This window comes from Corythoichthys intestinalis, chromosome 2 (assembly GCF_030265065.1).
Source record: "Corythoichthys intestinalis isolate RoL2023-P3 chromosome 2, ASM3026506v1, whole genome shotgun sequence".
Lineage (NCBI taxonomy): Eukaryota > Metazoa > Chordata > Actinopteri > Syngnathiformes > Syngnathidae > Corythoichthys > Corythoichthys intestinalis.
Window position 1 is genome coordinate 26,563,476 of NC_080396.1, and position 19,169 is coordinate 26,582,644.

At 41.0% G+C, this 19,169-nt stretch overlaps 1 protein-coding gene across 1 annotated transcript in view; it reads right to left on the reverse strand.

Moving 5' to 3' along the window:
• The window catches only part of LOC130912073 (prospero homeobox protein 1-like), a 35,031-nt gene extending 18,141 nt beyond the window's left edge, over window positions 1-16,890 (reverse strand). Inside the window, exons 1-5 of the mRNA XM_057829874.1 lie at window positions 16,566-16,890; window positions 14,784-15,173; window positions 13,789-14,364; window positions 12,307-13,533; window positions 9,762-9,869 (exon numbers count right to left, since the gene is read on the reverse strand). Of these exons, the coding sequence (XP_057685857.1) occupies window positions 9,762-9,869; window positions 12,307-13,533; window positions 13,789-14,364; window positions 14,784-15,119 (2,247 nt within the window). The 5' untranslated portion in view covers window positions 15,120-15,173; window positions 16,566-16,890. The remainder of the gene's footprint in view (window positions 1-9,761; window positions 9,870-12,306; window positions 13,534-13,788; window positions 14,365-14,783; window positions 15,174-16,565) is intronic.
• Between the last annotated feature and the right edge of the window lie 2,279 nt (window positions 16,891-19,169).

The following is a 19,169-nucleotide window of genomic DNA, read 5'->3' on the forward strand; positions in this document are numbered from 1 at the left end:
CTTCTGATCAACTTGAGGAAGAGGATAGTCCAAATTCGTCATCATCGTCTTCTTCGGAAGAGTCCTCGAGTGAAGATAGTGACGGATTTGAACACGTGGGTGACGCCATCGACGAGCAGAGGTAAACCAACTCACTCTTTTTTTTCATGCTGAAAACGTTTCTTTTGAAATTTTCTTTTGATATTGCAAGACAAAGTTAATTTTGATGCAATATAAGTGTGTGTTTGTGTATATAATAATAAAATGTGCATATCAGATCAAAGTCGTACGTGCACTGTGGGTATCCCAGGCAGGAATTTATAATTTGTGGTGTTCTTCTTTCTATATGAAGATTAGGGATGTAGCACATATTCAGCTATGGTATTCTTTCTATTGTCATACATATAGATTTCCATTATTATTTATTGCTGTATATATTTTTATTTTATACTTTATTATTTTCATAAATACTGACTTATTTTCATGTACATTTATAGTGACAATGAAAGCAAAGTGAAATGAAAATGGAAGGGTGGAAAGAGGACCGACACCCCATGGAAGTGTGAGCTGTGTGATGTAGCCGTGTCTAATTCCAGGACGAAACTGCTTTTCGGAGTGGCATGACTGAAAAAAATTTAACTTGTTTATTGTAAATATTTTTGAAAATGCTTTTTTCCCCCCAATGTTATATATATATTTTTTTTCCCACATCAATCTTCTCAATTTGTGTATATAAATGTGTGTTCAAGAAGCTTGATTGTGTGTACATAGTTTTCATCAGGCGATTGGCCGCAATACCTAAACTCATAAAGAGATGGCCTCTAAACACTTTTTGTGTTAGATGGTATATATTTTTTCACTGTTCTTCACTGTTAGGTCTGCTGTATATAACCTGTTTTGACTGGAGCATGTATAAAGGCAAAAAACGCCTATGGCTATACCTGTTGTTTATGTTGAATTGTCAAATATAAGACTATTTATTCTAAATTTTTTTGGTTGAATGTTCATCCTAACATGTTGAATAAATATTACAAAGTTTCAAAACGGTTCGTTACGCATGTTTGGTTGTCAATTGGACATCAATATTAAAAATTTTGACAAAACGATTTTGGAATTTTTGGTCTTTTTGGGCCCAAAATGATGATTTATAATTGATCAGTGAAGGAAACAACAATTTGGACATGAAGTTCAAGGTGTCACAAAAAAAGGGACCAAACCAGGCCATCGTAAACAATTCTTTCTTTGAAATATAAAGGCAACTTCAAAGGCATGCAAAATCAGACAAAATAGGCCCAGACCTTAAAGGGTTAAGATAGAAACCACAGAAAAATATGAGCGTGGTGTGTGCGTCAGTGAACTAGCACAGATTATGTTCTTAACGGTCCTCCCCTGACTTCCTTTCGCCAGTGTTTATAAGTTAAGGTGACAATTATTTTGATTGTAATATCGGCATGTAAGTCGCCAGCTTCGTCAAGTTTTTAATAATTGATTTCAGAACTTGTGTTGCACAATACAGCTACTGTCCGCCGTAGCCGATGCCAACAACAACATGAGAAAAAGTAAAAACTTCACACTCTACCGCACCTCTTTCACTCTCTCGTCAGATACACGTGCGTTCAGGAAGAGCATGCAAAAAACAACTGCCACATCAGAACCCGATTCGTTATATTATTATTATTATTACGATTTGTATTTATAAATGATTTGTTTTGCTATGTGTAAGTGTTATTTGTAATTGGATTATCAGTATTCACTAAGGATTTACCGTAGGTTTTTAGGCTGATGAATGAATTTATTTTAAAATGTATTCTTTTGGGAAGATCTCACTCAACATACGACTATTTCAACTTACAAACCAGGTCGTGGAACTAATTAAACTCATATGTAAAGGTACTACTGTACAGTTCTACATTGAAAGCTTATTTTAGACCATTGGTGTAACTCAAGTGAAGTGCCATCAGTGCTATTAAACAGTCCCCAAATCGTGCATAATTTGCTTAATTTTAATTATTTTTTTCTGATTAAAAAAAATTGTATTGCCCAAGAACAGAATAAAATAATACAATTTATTAAATTAACTGTTTCTTATGTGTATATATATAGTAATTTTCGGACAAGTAAAAAATCTCAACACTGCCTGTGCCCGAGCTCCGTGTCTTTTTACAGCAAGATCAGAGAAGAAAAATAATTTAAATCTAGTCTAGTGAAGTCTAAGCTTGAGGCATCCGTAGGTCAATTCACTACTCTAGTGAACTGGCTCAGCCACCCTCATAGCGAAACACCAATATGCTCCCCTTCCCCCACTCACTTCTTCGAAGACAAGAGGTGACAAATCGCTGAGCATGAGGCATGCCACTTTGTGTTTATAACCAAAAGAGGGGAAAGGAGCAGCATCAGAAAAAAGTGTCAAGTGATGCTTGCACCCCTCTATTTCCCAACCCCCAAATGCCCTTCCTATGTTCATGCCAGAAAGCCAAACTTTAACAACTGCAGTGTGGCACATTTTTGAGGAAGACAAGTTGAATGTCCGGCCTCATCATAAATAGTTGCCGTAGGTACTTTGTTATTTTTTTGCAACATTGAATATTATCAAGTATGGGCACTGTCACTGTCAAGCCATGTTGTATTACTTTTAAAAAGTAGTTAGTTACAATTAAAAATTGCTTCTTCCAACAAGTAATTGAGTTAGTGACTCAGGTACCTCATTGGAAGAGGAGTTAGGAACACAGCAAAGTAACTGACGTTACCTCTAATGTTCTACACGTTATTACATTATGCATTTTATAACATCTTTCACATCAAAGATGTTTATATTAACTGATTGAATTGAACTGTTTTTTTTTTTAATTTAAAAAAATCATAGTTCAAACATCTTACTTTTGTTTTTATTATTTTTTTATTTCACCTATATAAGAGTGCAATGGTATACAAACTTTAACTTTCAAATGCTGTGAGAAAAATAGTCTTTTTGTTTTTCCTGTTGTATTGAACCCACACCAAACCATGATCCCCGTACGAAAGTACATACTGAACAGTGACTTTTGTGTATCGTCACACCCCTAATATACACTCACCGGCCACTTTATTAGGTAAACCTGTCCAACTGCTGCTAATCACATAGCGGCAACTCAGTGCATTTAGGCATGTAGACATGGTTTAAGACAATCTCCTGCAGTTCAAACCGAGCATCAGTATGGGGAAGAAAGGTGATTTGAGTGACTTTGAACGTAGCATGGTTGTTGGTGCCAGAAGGGCTGGTCTAAGTATTTCAGAAAATGCTAATCTACTGGGATTTTCACACACAACCATCTCTAGGGTTTACAGAGAATGGTCCGAAAAAGAAAAAATATCCAGTGAGCGGCAGTTCTGTGGGCAGAAATTGCCTTGTTGATGCCAGAGGTCAGATGGCCAGACTGGTTCGAGCTGATAGAAAGGCAACACTGACTCAAATAACCACCCGTTACAACCAAGGTAGGCAGAAGAGCATCTCTGAATGCACAGTACGTCAAACTTTGGGCAGATGGGCTACAGCAGCAGAAGACCACGCCGGGTGCCACTCCTTTCAGCTAGGAACAGGAAACTGAGGCTACAATTTGCACAAGCTCATCGAAATTGGACAATAGAAGATTGGAAAAACGTTGCTTGGTCTGATGAGTGTCGATTTCTGCGGCGACATTCGGATGGTAGGGTCAGAATTTGGCATCAACAACATGAAAGCATGGATCCATCCTGCCTTGTATCAACGGTTCAGGCTGGAATGGTGGTGTAATGGTGTGGAGAATATTTTCTTGGCACTCTTTGGGCCCCTTGGTACCAATTGAACATCGTTGGAACGCCACAGCCTACCTGAGTATTGTTGCTGACCATGTCCATCCCTTTATGACCACAATGTACCCAACTTCTGATGGCTACCTTCAGCAGGATAATGGGCCATGTCATAAAGCTGGAATCATCTCAGACTGGTTTCTTGAACATGACAATGAGTTCACTGTACTCAAATGGCCTCCACAGTCACCAGATCTCAATCCAATAGAGCATCTTTGGGATGTGGTGGAACGGGAGATTCGTATCATGGATGTGCAGCCGACAAATCTGCACCTACTGTGTGATGCCATCATGGACCAAACTCTCTGAGAAATGCTTCCAGCACCTTGTTGAATCTATGCCACAAAGAATTGAGGCAGTTCTGAAGGCAAAAGGGCGTCCAACCCGTTACTAGCATGGTGTTCCCTAATAAAGTTGCCGGTGAGTGTATATATTTTTTAATATGCAGCTGAGGCTCTGAATCTCCTGCCTCTCCTATCTTTGCTCTAGTTGTTTTGATTAAAAAACATCACACAAGGTTCATGGATACGTCATTGAAGAAAAGTGACTAGTGACAAGTGACTATTTTTGAGAATAAAAAACTATTATTCCATTGTAGAGTCTACAAGGGCAATGACAACTTGGTGATGATAATGCACACTAAGCAAGAAAATAGGACATTATTTTCAATTATTTGTACCCACCTGGATGGCAGGAACTGTATGTAAAAAAAAAAAAAAAAGTTGCCCGAGAGTGTACAGTGACGCCATGCTAATGCTAACGAGAATGCTATGCTAATGCTCCGAGCCACCTAGCAAATCGTCAGTAACGGTAATGGCGTTGCAAAGAAAAAGTAATAGTAAGTGTATAGGAAAAGTAATTAATTAGATTACTCACTACTCAAAAAAGAAACGCCGTTATACTCAAGGGAGTAAGGTTTGGTCTCAACATTGGTAAGGACGATATAACAGCATAAACTACATGTACACTTTTTGCTGGGGCCGGGATATTAATAAGACCCAACAAATCAGGTGAACGAGGGTCAGAGCTACATTCCCACAAATATGAACCTAATTAATTGATGGGTTAAATGATCAATGCAAAATAAATCCGTTTTGACTTGTACTAACTTTAACGAGTATTGGTTCAGGTGATACCCCGTTCGATTCAAACCTAAAGACGGATTACTGTATACAACTGTTAATAATCTCTTAACTATCCAGGAATGCAAAAAAAATGGAGCCTCTCATGGTTAATCTGATTTAATGGTTCCATCTCGTGAGTGCATTTCCTTCCATTGCGATGTTCATGTCAGTCAGTTTCGTATGTAATTATGGCTTGAAGATGCGAAAGCCTGGCTGGCCTTTAATTTTTGAAATTTTAGAAAGAAAATAGAGGTGAGGTCTGGAACCCTTTCCTGTTGACCTGGACACTATAAGCAAACTTGGGTCTGGACACTCATTTTTAATTGGCTTGGCAAATTGTTGCAGGAGTAAAGCACCTTCTTCTCCTCAGGCAACTTGCACAGTGGCGAACCGTAATTTACTAATATATTGTGATGCACTTTAATTTGAAGTCAACTAGTCCCCTTCAAGTATCTCCAGCTGATTCAAAATGCTGCCACTGGCTTCTCCACTAGGACATGTAAAAAGGAGTAGATGACTCTTACGCTTTCAACACATTTTTTCAGAATTTACCTTCACCTGTAATATTTAAAAGCAAATCTATGATTTTACTTTACAAGTATTTTAAAATAGGAGTGGGAACCTCTTGGTACATCATGATACGATACGATTTGCGATACAAAGCTCACGATAACGATGATCTGACGATATAGCGATACAACGATTATCGATACAGTGGTAAGGAAATCATTCTAGGATATTCTACAAAAAAATAATTAACAGAAAAACAAGCTTCTGCTCTGAATTGGAATGAGTTTATCACTAGTAGACGTCCAATCCATTTGAACTGGGAGGGTGGCAGTGAATGAACGAATCATTCGCTGCCACCCTCCCACTTTAAACGGATTGAACGTCTATGGCCATCAGTGGCAGCCAATGCCAGGCAATGAGTAATTTTGGGCCATTTAAGGTCATTTACCTGTTGATTTTCAGTTACTTCCTGTTGATTTTGGGGTATTTTATGGGTCACTTGCTGTTTATTTTGCGTTACAGAACAGGAAGTGACCTGGGAATCACCCAAATGAATAGGCAGTGACTCAAACTCAACAGGAAATGACCTGTAAATGCCCTAAAATGAACAGCAAGTGACCTGTAAATGGCCCGAAAATCGGACCGAATGACTGTGAATGCTCTGGTTTTGAATGAACGAACGTTCCCAGTCTAAATGGATTGGGCGTCGAGCACTGTCAATGGCAGCCTTTTTTTTTTTTTTTTAATTGACACCTTTTTAAAACGATATCTCGATTCTTTACAGGAGCATATTGATAACCTTTTGGGATACAAAGTATCACGATATATCAACATTTCGATTTTTTTTTTTTTTTTTTTAAATTGACACCTTTTTAAAATGATATCTCGATTCTTGACAGGAGCATATCGATAACCTTTTGGCATACAAAGTATCACGATATAGCACCATTTCGATATTTTGTCACACCCCTATTTTAAAGTACAGTGGTATTTTTTTCATTGCAGAAAAAAACATTATTGTCCACATTTTTTCATTTTTGATTTTTTTAAATTTTATGTATTTTATTATTATTATTACTATTTTTATTTATTTTTTATATTAACTGTAGTGTAAGCTTTGTTAGGTTTTGTGTTGGTATTTTCCTAGTGTGACTTATCCCTGTGATTACCCATTGATTTCACCTGTTGTTCCTGCTCCTAGTGAGTCCTCCTGTATTACCCAGCTGTTCCTCGTTGTCTCGTTACCCCTTGTCTGCATGTGTGTATATAAGCACCCAGTTTCTTTTCACAGGATATAATTTGATTTCAAGTCCATTGCATGTTCCATTCATATTATTGTTTCAGTATCTAGTATCAGTACTGTACAATGGAACGGTAATATCCCAACTCCTGAGTTTAGCTTGCTTTAAAAAATGTTTTCTCTCGTTGAATGTTTAAATAATTTTAAATGGTGGTGCTGCTGGTTCACATTACTTGGCCAATTTGGAAAAATCCGTACTGTAATTATCAGAAGGTGGGCAGGAACCTAATTGATTCCTTATAAAATGATGTCCGTGAACAGCTCAAGGAAAATAGTCCAGAGTCATGGGGCGGACTGGATACGCGCACACTTCTGAAAGCAAACTTAGATGTGAGATGATGAGTGAGTGTCGAATAAATCCACATCCCCTCCAGTCTTAACAAGGCCTTAATTGCTCTGGCTTACTCTCTCAAGACAGGATGGCGACAACCTTGAAGCCTTCACACTGACATGTGAGTGTCTCTTTAAAATGAGAGGGCCATTAGACATGGTGCGTGTGTGTGCGTGCACCTAGTACAGTATGTGAGACTAAAACAGTCGTGCGCTCCAGCCCACTTCCCACACCATACGCGGCCATCATTCTACACAAGAGGCTCATCTTTAAGAACTACTTTCCCAGAGACAAGTCCATTCAAGTCCAATTAGTGTGAGCCATTCAGGGTCCTAATTCCCTTACAGTGAATCTGCCTGATCCTACGCACACATGCTACTTATTGTTCCCACAGAGGGAGGGGTGGGACGGTAACGAAAGCGCGAGCGAGACACTGACCCGGATTTAGAAAATATTATAATAATGAGGGTGATGAATGCAAAGGGACAATGAAACAACACATAATAAAGTAAAGGGACAGCCTGGCTCATCACAAATAGGATTAGCTGTGGTTCATTTTATATTAAACGAAATAATATCCTCCCATAGATTGTTATGGCAGATTAACATGGATTATCTGTCAATTAAAACCAAATTTAACAATAAATCATTTGCATAAAATGCTAATATAAGATAATACTTTTCTTGAAAGAAGACTCAGCCAAAGAATTTTATGTGTAGTTTTTGCCTGGCAACCATTCCAGTGTTTAAAACAACCTGTAGCTGTTACTAAACCCAGCCAATCAATTGATTAAAACCTAATTTTGTAGACATGCAGTTTGCTGTGGAAGCATATTTCTGCCACATCAGAAGAAAAATATAGTTAAATTTATAAATTAAATTCTTAACATCATTTAATTTGAATGGGATAAGTTATCAAACTATAGCATGGACAATTTCACTTACGAATTTTACCAAGCAAACCAAAGCAATTCCCTAAAATTCAGGTCACTGGCAGAGTAGTTGTCTTCTATTTGTATCCTATATTTCAATCATACTCTCTTAAGTCATTACGCTACTCTATAATACTGTTAAAATTGAAATAAGGCCAAATGTTTGAAAAAACTTTGAATTGAAAAATGTGATGCGCATTCCTCCATAAAACTAAAATTGAAGCAATTACTTTTTAGCATGAACCTATCATGTTACGAAATAATTTATATCTGCACTAGCAGCAATAAGCTTCCTCAAAAAATAAAAATAAAAATAAAATATTCATCTGCATGCATAGTCTTATCGTGAACGTATAATCATTTTCAAAATAAATGCTTAACAAATGATTGACAGTAAAATATTATGGATATTATAATTAATGACGTAATGTGAAATCTTATTTCTTAATGTCTTGCTTGCACAGCAACTATATAAAGTGCACTCAGTGGACTCCTTATTTAATAAAATACAGTTATGTCCAAAATGATTCAGTGTAGTGTTGTACTATGATTTTTAAAATTTAAATCTTTTTCATAATTGGATAATTAAGACTTGTGAAATCGACAATTCCATTAGTCTCATTACACCTAAATCCTTATTTGATCTGTTTGTGAGTGAGGAAAAAAATGTCAGACTTGTACAACACATGGATATGGGGGTTAAAGTTTGAACAGAATTTCATAATGACATCCGGTGAGGAAGCCCACTTTAAATTGACAGAGCTCAGACTTAATTTCAGAATGTTTATTCCTGTGGTGTCTGTTTAGAATGTTGCATGTACAGCTACACTTGCATTATAGCCAGTATTTTTCTATACGTTTCTAAAATTAAGTCCCCCTTGATGTGTGCATGTTACCCTGCTGTTGTGTCCAATGAATTTTGTCAGTAGTGAATGATTTTTTTGATGTATGCATTAGCGCAGGTGTATGTGTGTTAATAGTAAATGGCCTATCAGCAGCCGGTGAGCTTAGCAACCTTGTGTTTGCCTAGCAACCCCATGTCCCGGCGACCCTCGTTACCATGGCAGCCAACGCCGATGTGGCACTGCCTGGAAGAAGTGGTCACGGCAGATACAGTATGAGCCACAGGGCAGCTGGTGTGTGTGTGTGTGTGCTTGCGCACTCATTTGAATGCGACGTCCCGGATCCACGAAGGAGCCGTATGTTCTTTTGCAACAAAACACTTCACAGCCTGTAAACACAAAACAATCAGCGGCTTTGTTTTAAAGCTGCCGTTGTTGTAATTTGTTTATGCCCCCTGCCCCACAGTGCTCGCCCGCTGTCATTTTCTCAGACCCACCCCATCATACACATACACCTTCCATCTGTGTTTCTGTCAGTTGAAGTCGACTTGAGTTAACACGCACCTCAGTAATTTAGAATGTTTTGAGATATCATATCTTCATAACCTACTTTTCACAAGTGAAAGTGAAACCTTTGTGTATGTTTTGGGTGACAAGCTAGAGGTTGAGGTCGACAATGGGGGGTGTTGGAGTGAAACAGTTTGGTGAGAGATAGGCATTAACCCCCATGTCCACAACACCCACCCACCCCAGCCCATTGCCCACTGCAGGCTGTTTAAGGCCAGAAAACTCTACATGTGTACCAAAGATGTGAACAAACCGGAGCACTCGTCTGCAGCATGCGTTCAGGCAAATAATCAAAGTATTTTTTAAAAAAATGATGAAATAAACCAAAAACATGAAGATGCAAGTGCTCACCTTGACGTCAGAGAAGAAGATTTTAAGCATGTTGGAGGACGGATAACGAGTGTAGAAGAACATGAGCTTAGCCTTCTTTAGGTGGTTGGGAGATAAACCCTCTTGGATCTGGAGAGAAAGGTTAAGGTGGGAACAAGCATGGGTTCGCGCAGCAGGATGTACTACTGCACGACAAGCATTATACAATATGTACAGCTCTAAAATAAATACAGAAACCATTGCAAGACCAAACGTAGAACTAATTGTTACAGTCTGATGGGTTGCCTTGGATGGTTTGCAGCTGTATTATAGAATAAAACATTTACTGATCAAATATCATTTATAATCGAACTATATCTATTATGAAAAAATTAAAATAAAAACCAACTAATAAATGAAATGTATCGTAGTGCTCCCTAATTTGCAGGACAGAAAAAAACATGTTCCAGTTTTACAAATACCCCTCATCTTCCAATCGTGCCTTATTATCATCTACTCTTCAACAACTGCGTCGAAACCAGGGAAATAAAAATTGAGCAGTCCTTGGAAGGTGATGGTCCGTGTGCGCATGTTTGTGTGGATGCGTAACACATGCATGTGTGCAACGACAGCTGTGCCCCACCACTCTGCCATTTTGCCACCACATTAACAGCCCTATAATCTATCAGTGAAGATGAGGCAATCAATGTAGCCCCCCGCAAGGTCAATTAGCGCGTGCACACACACAAAGAAACCCCAGGGGCCCAATAAGGCTCAAACAGGAGACCGAAGAAAGTGAAGTGTGACGAAAAAAGAGAAATCAGTTTATGTTTTTAGTCCCGCATTTCATTTAACTCCTATCGGTTCCATTTGGTCAGATATTTGTGCTTATCACAAATAAATGCTAACACTTTGGGAAACTGGAATCGAGTCTTGCTTTGTCATCCATCATTCATTCAGCCGCAGATACGCTATTTAACATCAAATGACACTATTGCCTGTTTAACATTCATGCCAACCTGTCAGTGTGGGGTAGGGAAACACATGGGACAGTACATCCGGGTCTCTGAAGCATGTTTTAGTGTAACAGCTCTCACATATGACAGTGTGATGTTGAAATGTGTGTATGTAAAAGTAACTGTGAGCTAGTGAATAAACAAAGCAACCAGAGATTCTTCTTCCGTTTCTTCATTGTCTCGATAATGTGTCGATCCTGATATTTGTGTTTTGTGAATAGATCGCCGCTGCTGCTGTAACCTGACCATGCATCCAGGTGTGTGTGTGTGTGTATGTTGGGGTGGGCTGCTTAGAAGGAAAGAGGTAAGGGGGAAACAAATTCATAAATGAATGGAGTACATCTGCTCAGCTCGGCACAAAGGATTACTGATGCACAGACCTCAGTGTTTGTGTGTGTCACATATTGTTCATATAATCACTTAGACCTGGAGCTAATAGTACTTGTCAAAATTCATCCTTCTGTTTAATTTTAGGATGAAAGAATGTGATGTGTGGAATAGTATTTGCATTTGACACTTAATCACTGTACATTTTGCCTGGCATCTTATCAAAGCGAGTAGGTGACATCTCATAAAAGGGGTCGTTAATGTTACTTTTATTTTTTATTTTTTTTAGCATTGCTGAGTTGATGGCCAATTCAGAATCTTTTTTTTTTTTCATTTATAGAACCATCTGTACTCTTTGAATTAGTGTAAAAGCATTTCGAATAGAAAAGCACAGGAGGATCAAGAGGCAAACAAATATTCACTTTTTAAAATTAAAGCAACATCTAAATTAGCTTTGAAGCGCCGCAGAGATCAAATCATTGCGACTGCAAGGAATTCCTGTTTGTAAGGTTCAAAGTCTTATTTTTTTCCTCACTTTGTTCTTCAAACCGCGTGTACTTGTGCCATGTTTGTAAATGTGACTGTCAGAAGCCCTCTCCATATGAAAGGTTAGGAATGAAAAGATAAACAGCTACCTGCAAACACCTGTCCACATGTACGCTCCCAGAAAGGGCGAGCATGCATGTGTATGTGTGTGAAAGTTAAAGGAGCAAATGCACACACAGCTGCTAAGCAATAGGGTGCAAAGGTCAACGAATCAAAGTGGAGGTAGGGGGGGACTTAAGAAGGAAGACAGTGTGCTAAACGTGGACACCTTTTGAAAACTAGCATCAATGAGGGAGAGTGTCTTTTCCTCTCTTTGAAACATGATTAGCTTTGAGCTGTTGTGTACAAGGTGTTGACCTAAAGTCGCCCCCCCAGCCACCCACTTGCTTTGAGCGTTTATGTACAAAGTCTGTGTGATGAAAGCGAATAAAACCGCGCGAGCGGAGAGTGCATGAGTGAGCTCCATCGACTTAAAAGAAGTTGAGAGAGCAGCGCGTAACCCGTTTAATCTTACACGGTCTTGTAAGACCTGGCACACCACGTTTCATCTTCCCTTCACAACATGGATACAAGGAGGAACCAATTAAAAAGGATTAATTGATAATACAGACTTTGTGCCAGTGGTGTCGGCAGCTACATCCGCAAAGACGTCTAATGCACACACACGGACATTCACAGTCTTAGGGTGAGAAGGATACAGTGCTGCTTGAGTATGGTGATATGTCAGCCATATCTGCTAGGTCGCCGCATTCAGACTTAATGAGCGACAGCGACAAACCTTCTGGCCCGTGTTGACTCGGAGAGTTCTGCCTGTTGTGGTGGTGACCCAGGTGTGAGCCTCCTAGAGTGGCCATTTTGGTTCTCAGGCTTACAGTTTCACGGGTCATGTCCATTGAATCTGGGGAGGAGTGAATGTGGTGGTGGTCTTTCAGCCCCGGGGCATACCCTGTGCCCCCGCTATGCGATCCCAGAGTGCTGTGAAAAGGGTAGCCCATGAGTGGGAGGGGGAAGGGATGGCGAAAGGATGGAGGGCTGAACCCAAGAGAAGTTGTGAGAGGGGAAGGATGGATGGAAGGATGATGAGGGGGTGGAGGCGGTGGTGGTGGAGGAAGAGAGGGGGTCCCATTCTCTTCTCCGCTGCTGCTGTCAGCACCTTTGCGCACCACCAACGGGAGTGCTTCCGTTTGATCGTTTGGTGTCGGCACTCCGCTAAGCCTTCCGCTCAGACTACTGAATGAGTCCAATGGGCTCGGTACGATTATGTCACCGAAGCAATGGAGCCTCGGATTGGAGGAGTGGTAGTTGGAGGAGGGGCTGCCATCTCCATGAAGATTGAGGGCAAAGGTGCTACCACCAAAACGATGGTCTGGGGTGAGAGAAGGCAACGGGCCAAAGGGAAGAGGACCAGAGGAGGATGAGTTGGAAGATGACGGGGCAACCGGTGTGCTGTGGCAGCCATGATTGTGGCTGACGGTCTGCTTGGGTGATGAGAAGCCTTTAACAACCGTGTCAACAACCTGCGAGACGGCACAATTGAGCTCCTGCTTCAGTGTCTCGGCTAACTGCCTCCCCCCTTGCCTCTTCATCATTCTCTCCCCATTCCTCTCATCATCGTCCTCCCCCGACCGCCCCACCACATCCTCCTCCATCTCCCTATCCATCAAGGCCTGTTGTCGCAGCAGGGCTCGGGCTCGGTCAAGGAACAAGCCTGGGTCCAGGTCTGACAGGTCATCATGACGGCGCCGCCCTCTGTCTCTGTGCCTCTCCTCTAGGCCATCAGAGCGGATGCTGTCCTCAGAAAGGTTACCATCCTCATCTCTTTCAGCGCTTCGGTCCACCCCACCACCCTCGCGGTTTTCCTCCTCCTCTTCTGTCTCGGAGTCGTAGATTTGGTAGAATTTCTCTTGGAGTTGGCGTAGTTGCTTCTGAAAAGGAAAGAGCAGATAGTTTTCAGCATTCAAGAATGTATTGTAAGCTTTGTAGAAAAGTGTTGTCTTGACATGCTCAACGTGTAAATAATTGGCACCACGATTTACTATTTACTCATGGCTTGTGGCCTTGTGATATTGACCAAGAATTGAATCTGTACTTCTTAATTTACGTGAGTCTACCTGAGAGTATTTTTACTTCAACTTCAATACTAAGTCTGAGAATCTTTGCAGCCTCTGTTCATGACAAACCTGCATGTCTTCCAACTGCAGTTTAAGCTGTCGCCTCTCCTCCTGCCGCTGCTCCTGCCTGGAACACACCAGCTGGGCAAAGCTGTGCTGTTGCTGAGGCAGGCGCTGCTTCCTCTTGTTCTCCCGGTACACCTCACCGACATTGAGACCCCCTGTCCGCGAACCAGGAGAGCTGAGGAGAGAAGATGTGCAGTCGCTTCGTCTGTGGCCGTGACCATTGCCGTCACCTCTGTGCTCGTTATCGTTGTCCCGGTTGCTTTCCTGGCTGTGATCGTCAGTGCTGGATCGGACAAGCGGTGAATGACTCATACCACGGATAATGTTTTCCACCCGAGCCCGCTTCGCTCGAAGGTGCTCATCCGACAGCCTGTCTAAATCAAATGAGGCAAGGGGCAGTGTTTGACTGTGGGAACTGAGGTTTGAAGGAGGTAAGGGTCGTCCGAATGATGGCGGTGCTGAAGGGAGAGGTCCCGGCGAAAGGCAGTTGGATGGGCTGTCGCGGTCCTGGGAGGAGGAATTGCTGCAGGCATCTTCAGCCTGGATTTCCGAGCCGCCGCTGGACAGCGCTCCACTACCCTGAAAAAGGAAACGGTCATATGGAATTAATAATTAATTACTATTAATTGACAGATTTCTTGAGGGGAAAGATACAGTATCTCACAAAAGTGAGTACACTGCACGCATCTCATTCTTGTAAACATTTCACCTTTTCATTTTACTGAATAAATGACACTCTACTTTAACATCAGTTCAAGCGGCACATCAGTGTGCAGCTTGTAGAACTGCTGATGTATGGTCACCTAAAAAATAATTTAACACAGCCATTATTCTCAAATGCTGGCAATGAAAGTGAGTAGAACCCTTAGGGAAACTGTCCAAATTGGAGCTAATTAGCCATTTTCATTTTAAAGTGTCATGCGATTTCTTAGTGTCATAGCATACTTTTTATTATTTGATTTAGTTACAAAAAATGTTGCATGATAAGTAAGGAATACCTGAAAGCCAGAGTCACTCCCCCCATTCTTCCCTATATTCTTCTTTAGAAGCTGTGAGATGATGGTTGCCCCGGTAAAAGGCATCATGGTGTCTTCGTATGAGTTGGCTCTCTTCAGTAATTTCCTCAGAACATTGGATTTCTCACCATCACCGTTGGTGCTGCCGTGGCCTCGACCAACTAGCGAGCAATCTCCGTCCCGATCAGGGCTATGAGATTGATTCATGCTGTCGAGTAGGATCCCCGTGACACTGCCCACGGTCCGTTTCACACCGATGTCCACTCGTCGGCGCTTGGTCTGTCTGGTTAGGAGCGCGGCACTGTCATGATCAGGCATCACGCAGGGCAGCTAAACTGACCATTACCAGGAGTCCTCCCAAAGGCACTGAAACTGCATGGAGAGGCAGAACACACAGTTGATAGCTATCCATAAGTTTTCATACTTTTTTATCCTGTTTAGTCTCGTAAGTGAGCAGGAGCGAATCCTTAGTTGGCTTTTTATGAGCTGCAGGGTACACCCTGAACTGTTCCCCACGAGCCATTTGCTTGGATTACATTTAGACGGATAACTGTCTACACTCACAATGACACCTGTTCAGAAATGGTTCACTTGTAGAATGCATGTTTTTGAAAGATGCGAGAAAGCTGAAGTCCTGGATAAAACTGCTTGATCTGACAACTGATTACACTTAATTTTCATGTACTTTTAAACAGAAACTAATATTATATTATGATTCATGAACAGTTGGGAGGGGAAAAAACATCTGCAGTTTGTTATTAAAAAAAAAAAAAAAAAAAAAAACTTTCATCCTTTTGACACACTTGCTGAGCAGTCATTTTTAAAGCAACCCTTTTCCTCTGATCTGCATGCTTTACATCAGAAATGCAATTTACTGTACATAAACAAATACACATAACTGTGCATGTAGCAATTAATGGATGAATTAAAAGTTGAAAATATATTGATGAAAAATGAACAAAAAGCCCCACATTCCCGCTACTTAGTAAGTTTTGCATAACTCAATCTCTCTTCTCCAGTTCACAAAGTGACTAAATTTCCAAGCAATTTGTCACAGTGATTTAATATGTCTGCGAAACAAACTTAACAGTGTTTATATATATGATGTTCACTTGTCAAATACTCACTTTCTCCTTCACACAAATGCGCACACACACCCACACACACACACAGTCCTTTTGTCCAAGGTCCCTATAGTCCCTTTGATGAGTTTTGTGTGACACATTTTTCTCCAACATATTGCTTTACAAGGCTTTGAAAGCATATGTGACTGCCAAGATCTCTGTACGTGCGAGTTTGCTCACCCACCAGGAGTAATTTAGAAGTTTGTGACCTGACACGATTGAATTTAAGATAAAATTCGGCAAATTAAATCAAATTTGAGCAAAAATGTACCAGGTTACTCATTACATGTTGGTAAGGAACTTTATCCTTTTCCCAGAATAAAAATGTGTCTCGCATGGGGCAAAAATGTCATTTTCGAGAATATTTTAAAAAGTTTTCGACTAAAGCAGCCGGCACTGTTAGACATTTAATTTCTTGCTTTCATCAAACTTAATGTTTAATTCCACGCGCGGCCATTCGGCTGGAGTGAGACGCGCGCACGCTTAACATGCCAGCAGAAACAGTTTGGAATATTTTCCAAATTTAAACAGTTACAAATATAAACCTCGAACCATATGACCGCCTTTACACGCAAACACGTAACAGCGGAGAGCCATCATAACTAGTTTATAGTTGGTAGCAGCACAAGTTTGTACTCACTTGGTGTTTCTCCGATTGGGTTCGGCCCAGAAAAGAAAGCGGGTCCGGTGATTGACTGCGGCGGAGCACCGAGTGTACGAGCTCTCGGGAGGTGAGAATGTGCGCGCAGGGTGGACCAGGAAAGGCGTGCGTGACAGGGACCGCTTGAAAGAGAGAGAGAGAGCGAGAGAGTGCGTGCCTCCTACGAAGGATGACCAATGTTAAAGGGGGTGGGGATGTGGGGGGTGTCCGTGCGCTACCGGCCCGTCCTCCACTTTCAACATTGGATTTGTCTGACTGACAGACTACAAGACTCCACACAAGAACCAAGGGAAGGGAAGCCAAGACGCCGCGTCACGCGAGGCGACACCCCCACCTGACCAATAAGGAGGAAGAACCCGGACTGCCGGCTTTTATTTAAGAGGAGCCCGGGAGCGCACAAGCGGGGGACGACGAATGTGCGAGTGTCTGCCCACTCTCGTGGAGAAGCGCTGAAGATCATAAGGAAACTATCTTGATTATACGATATACCAATTCGACTTATTAAAAAAAAAAAAAAAAAGTCAGTTTACTAGAAATAGATTGTTCACATTTTAAATTGATAATGGAATTTTATTGTCACCGTTTAGTCATACAAATGTGTCCATGCCTCGACTTAATCAAAGTTACGCCGCTGTAACTAAAATATAGGAGCCATGGATGCAAAAAAAGGCAATAAAATTATATTGTCATAATTCATTGTTGTGCATCTAGAAAATACAAAAATGTGTCAGATTTTGTTGTTGCTGTTTAGCCTCCTTAAAATCTGAAAACGTGCGAGGGCCCAATTCTGCATATTTAAAAAAAAAAAAAATCTTGCGAAGTATTTGCTATACATTTGTGTTTTGCGAATATGTCCACGTTAAATGTGCGTTTTCGAAATGATTGCACTCGGACGTTTCTCAGCAAATCCGGTGTCTTTTTTTAATGTCGACATTATCATCAACTTGTCACGCGTAGACTCACTTTTGCTTTTGGATAAGTTGCTTGGGTGCTAAAAATGCAAACAAACTGCGTTCTCTCACGAGGAGGTCCGTGCCATTAGAGTTCTCTTTGCATGCAGCTCTAAGCGGGCCTCGTCCTCCTAATGATCTCGCCACAATTATTTGGCACGGACTCCTATGCACGCCGCGGTCACACGCGCAGCGCTCGATCGTTTCCCTGCAGTCCAAATTGCACTGCAAACGATATTTGCGCAAAATGAAGTCACTCACTGTGGAGCGTTTTTCTTGTTTGGTAACTTGAATGCACTGGTCAAGCAGCAGCTTGTTTGCGTGCTTTCTGATTTGATGTTAAATATGGGTAGACCAAAAAGGGCATGCTTGTGTGCGTACAAGCAATCCTCTTATCTGCACAAAAGGAGGGGGCACAATATTGAATTCGACTTGCTACAGCTTGCAAGTAAAATTTCTAATTTTACCTGATAATTGCTCATACACAAACACTTTATTTTTCCCTATTGGCACAAATAAAACGGATAACACATGGTACACCTGCGTTGCAGGTTCTGAATCAACCAAATAAACTGTTAAAAAGGTCTATTTTATATGATTTACGGATATTACTTATTTTATTTTGGGCTTAAATTGACCATTCATAAACTGTTCAGCTGAAGAATTCTGCTGAAATTTAAGCGGACCATGTCCAAACACTTGCAATTGAATAAGGGTGTTACAAACGGGTCGTCACAGACTCTGGCCTTCCTTTGCGGCGTCTACAATTCTACACATGCATACAAGAGTTTTCTTTAAAGCCACCCCCAAATATGCATGTTAGGTTGATTTAACTCTTTAAGACACAGCGGTCAACACAGTAGACAGCTATTTGAAAGCATCACTGCAAAGAAAAAGGTTTTCAGGAGTAAAAAAAAGACGTGATATAGGATATCAAATTCATGTCATGCATAAAAATACTTATTACATTTTCTTGAGGTGAAAATGTGAGTGTGAATGCTTTTTTTTTTGTCCTCATATGCTCTGTGCGACCAATGCAGTGTAATTGAGTCTCTTAACCACAGTCAGATGGGATAGGCTCTAGTACACCTGCTGATCAACAAATTAGTTGCAGGGTGAAGCTGTTATAAAGTAACTTACAGTGGAAAAGAAAATAGTTTTAAAAAGTGAAATAAAGCAATGAGATGTTCAGGCTGGCCAAGCGTGTCTTGTGACTAAATGAAAATGTGAGTGCACACTGGGATAAATCCTTTTGAAAAAGCAAATAATATGTCCCATTGCAAAGAGAGACAAAAGAGGAATAATGACAATGGAAAGACCGAGAGGGAATAATGACGGGCCTGCAAACTGATGGAGGCCTGGAGGTAACAACAGATGGATGCGGAGGTTCTTGTTCTCTCGCAGCCTGTATAGTTGTTCTCCTCTTTTCTCTCATCTTTGTCTTTCCCTTTTCCCTCTCTGCTCTCTCCATCAAGATGCCATTATTCAGGATATTAGCAGACAAGAGCTAAAAGCTCTCAGTGTGGGGAAGGGTCCCAGGGTCCTGAGCGAGAGCCGAGGCGCACACGACGACACACGGAGAGGTGCTAAAAAGGTCTTTACCAGGACATTACCAGGTGTCTCGGCTCCTCTT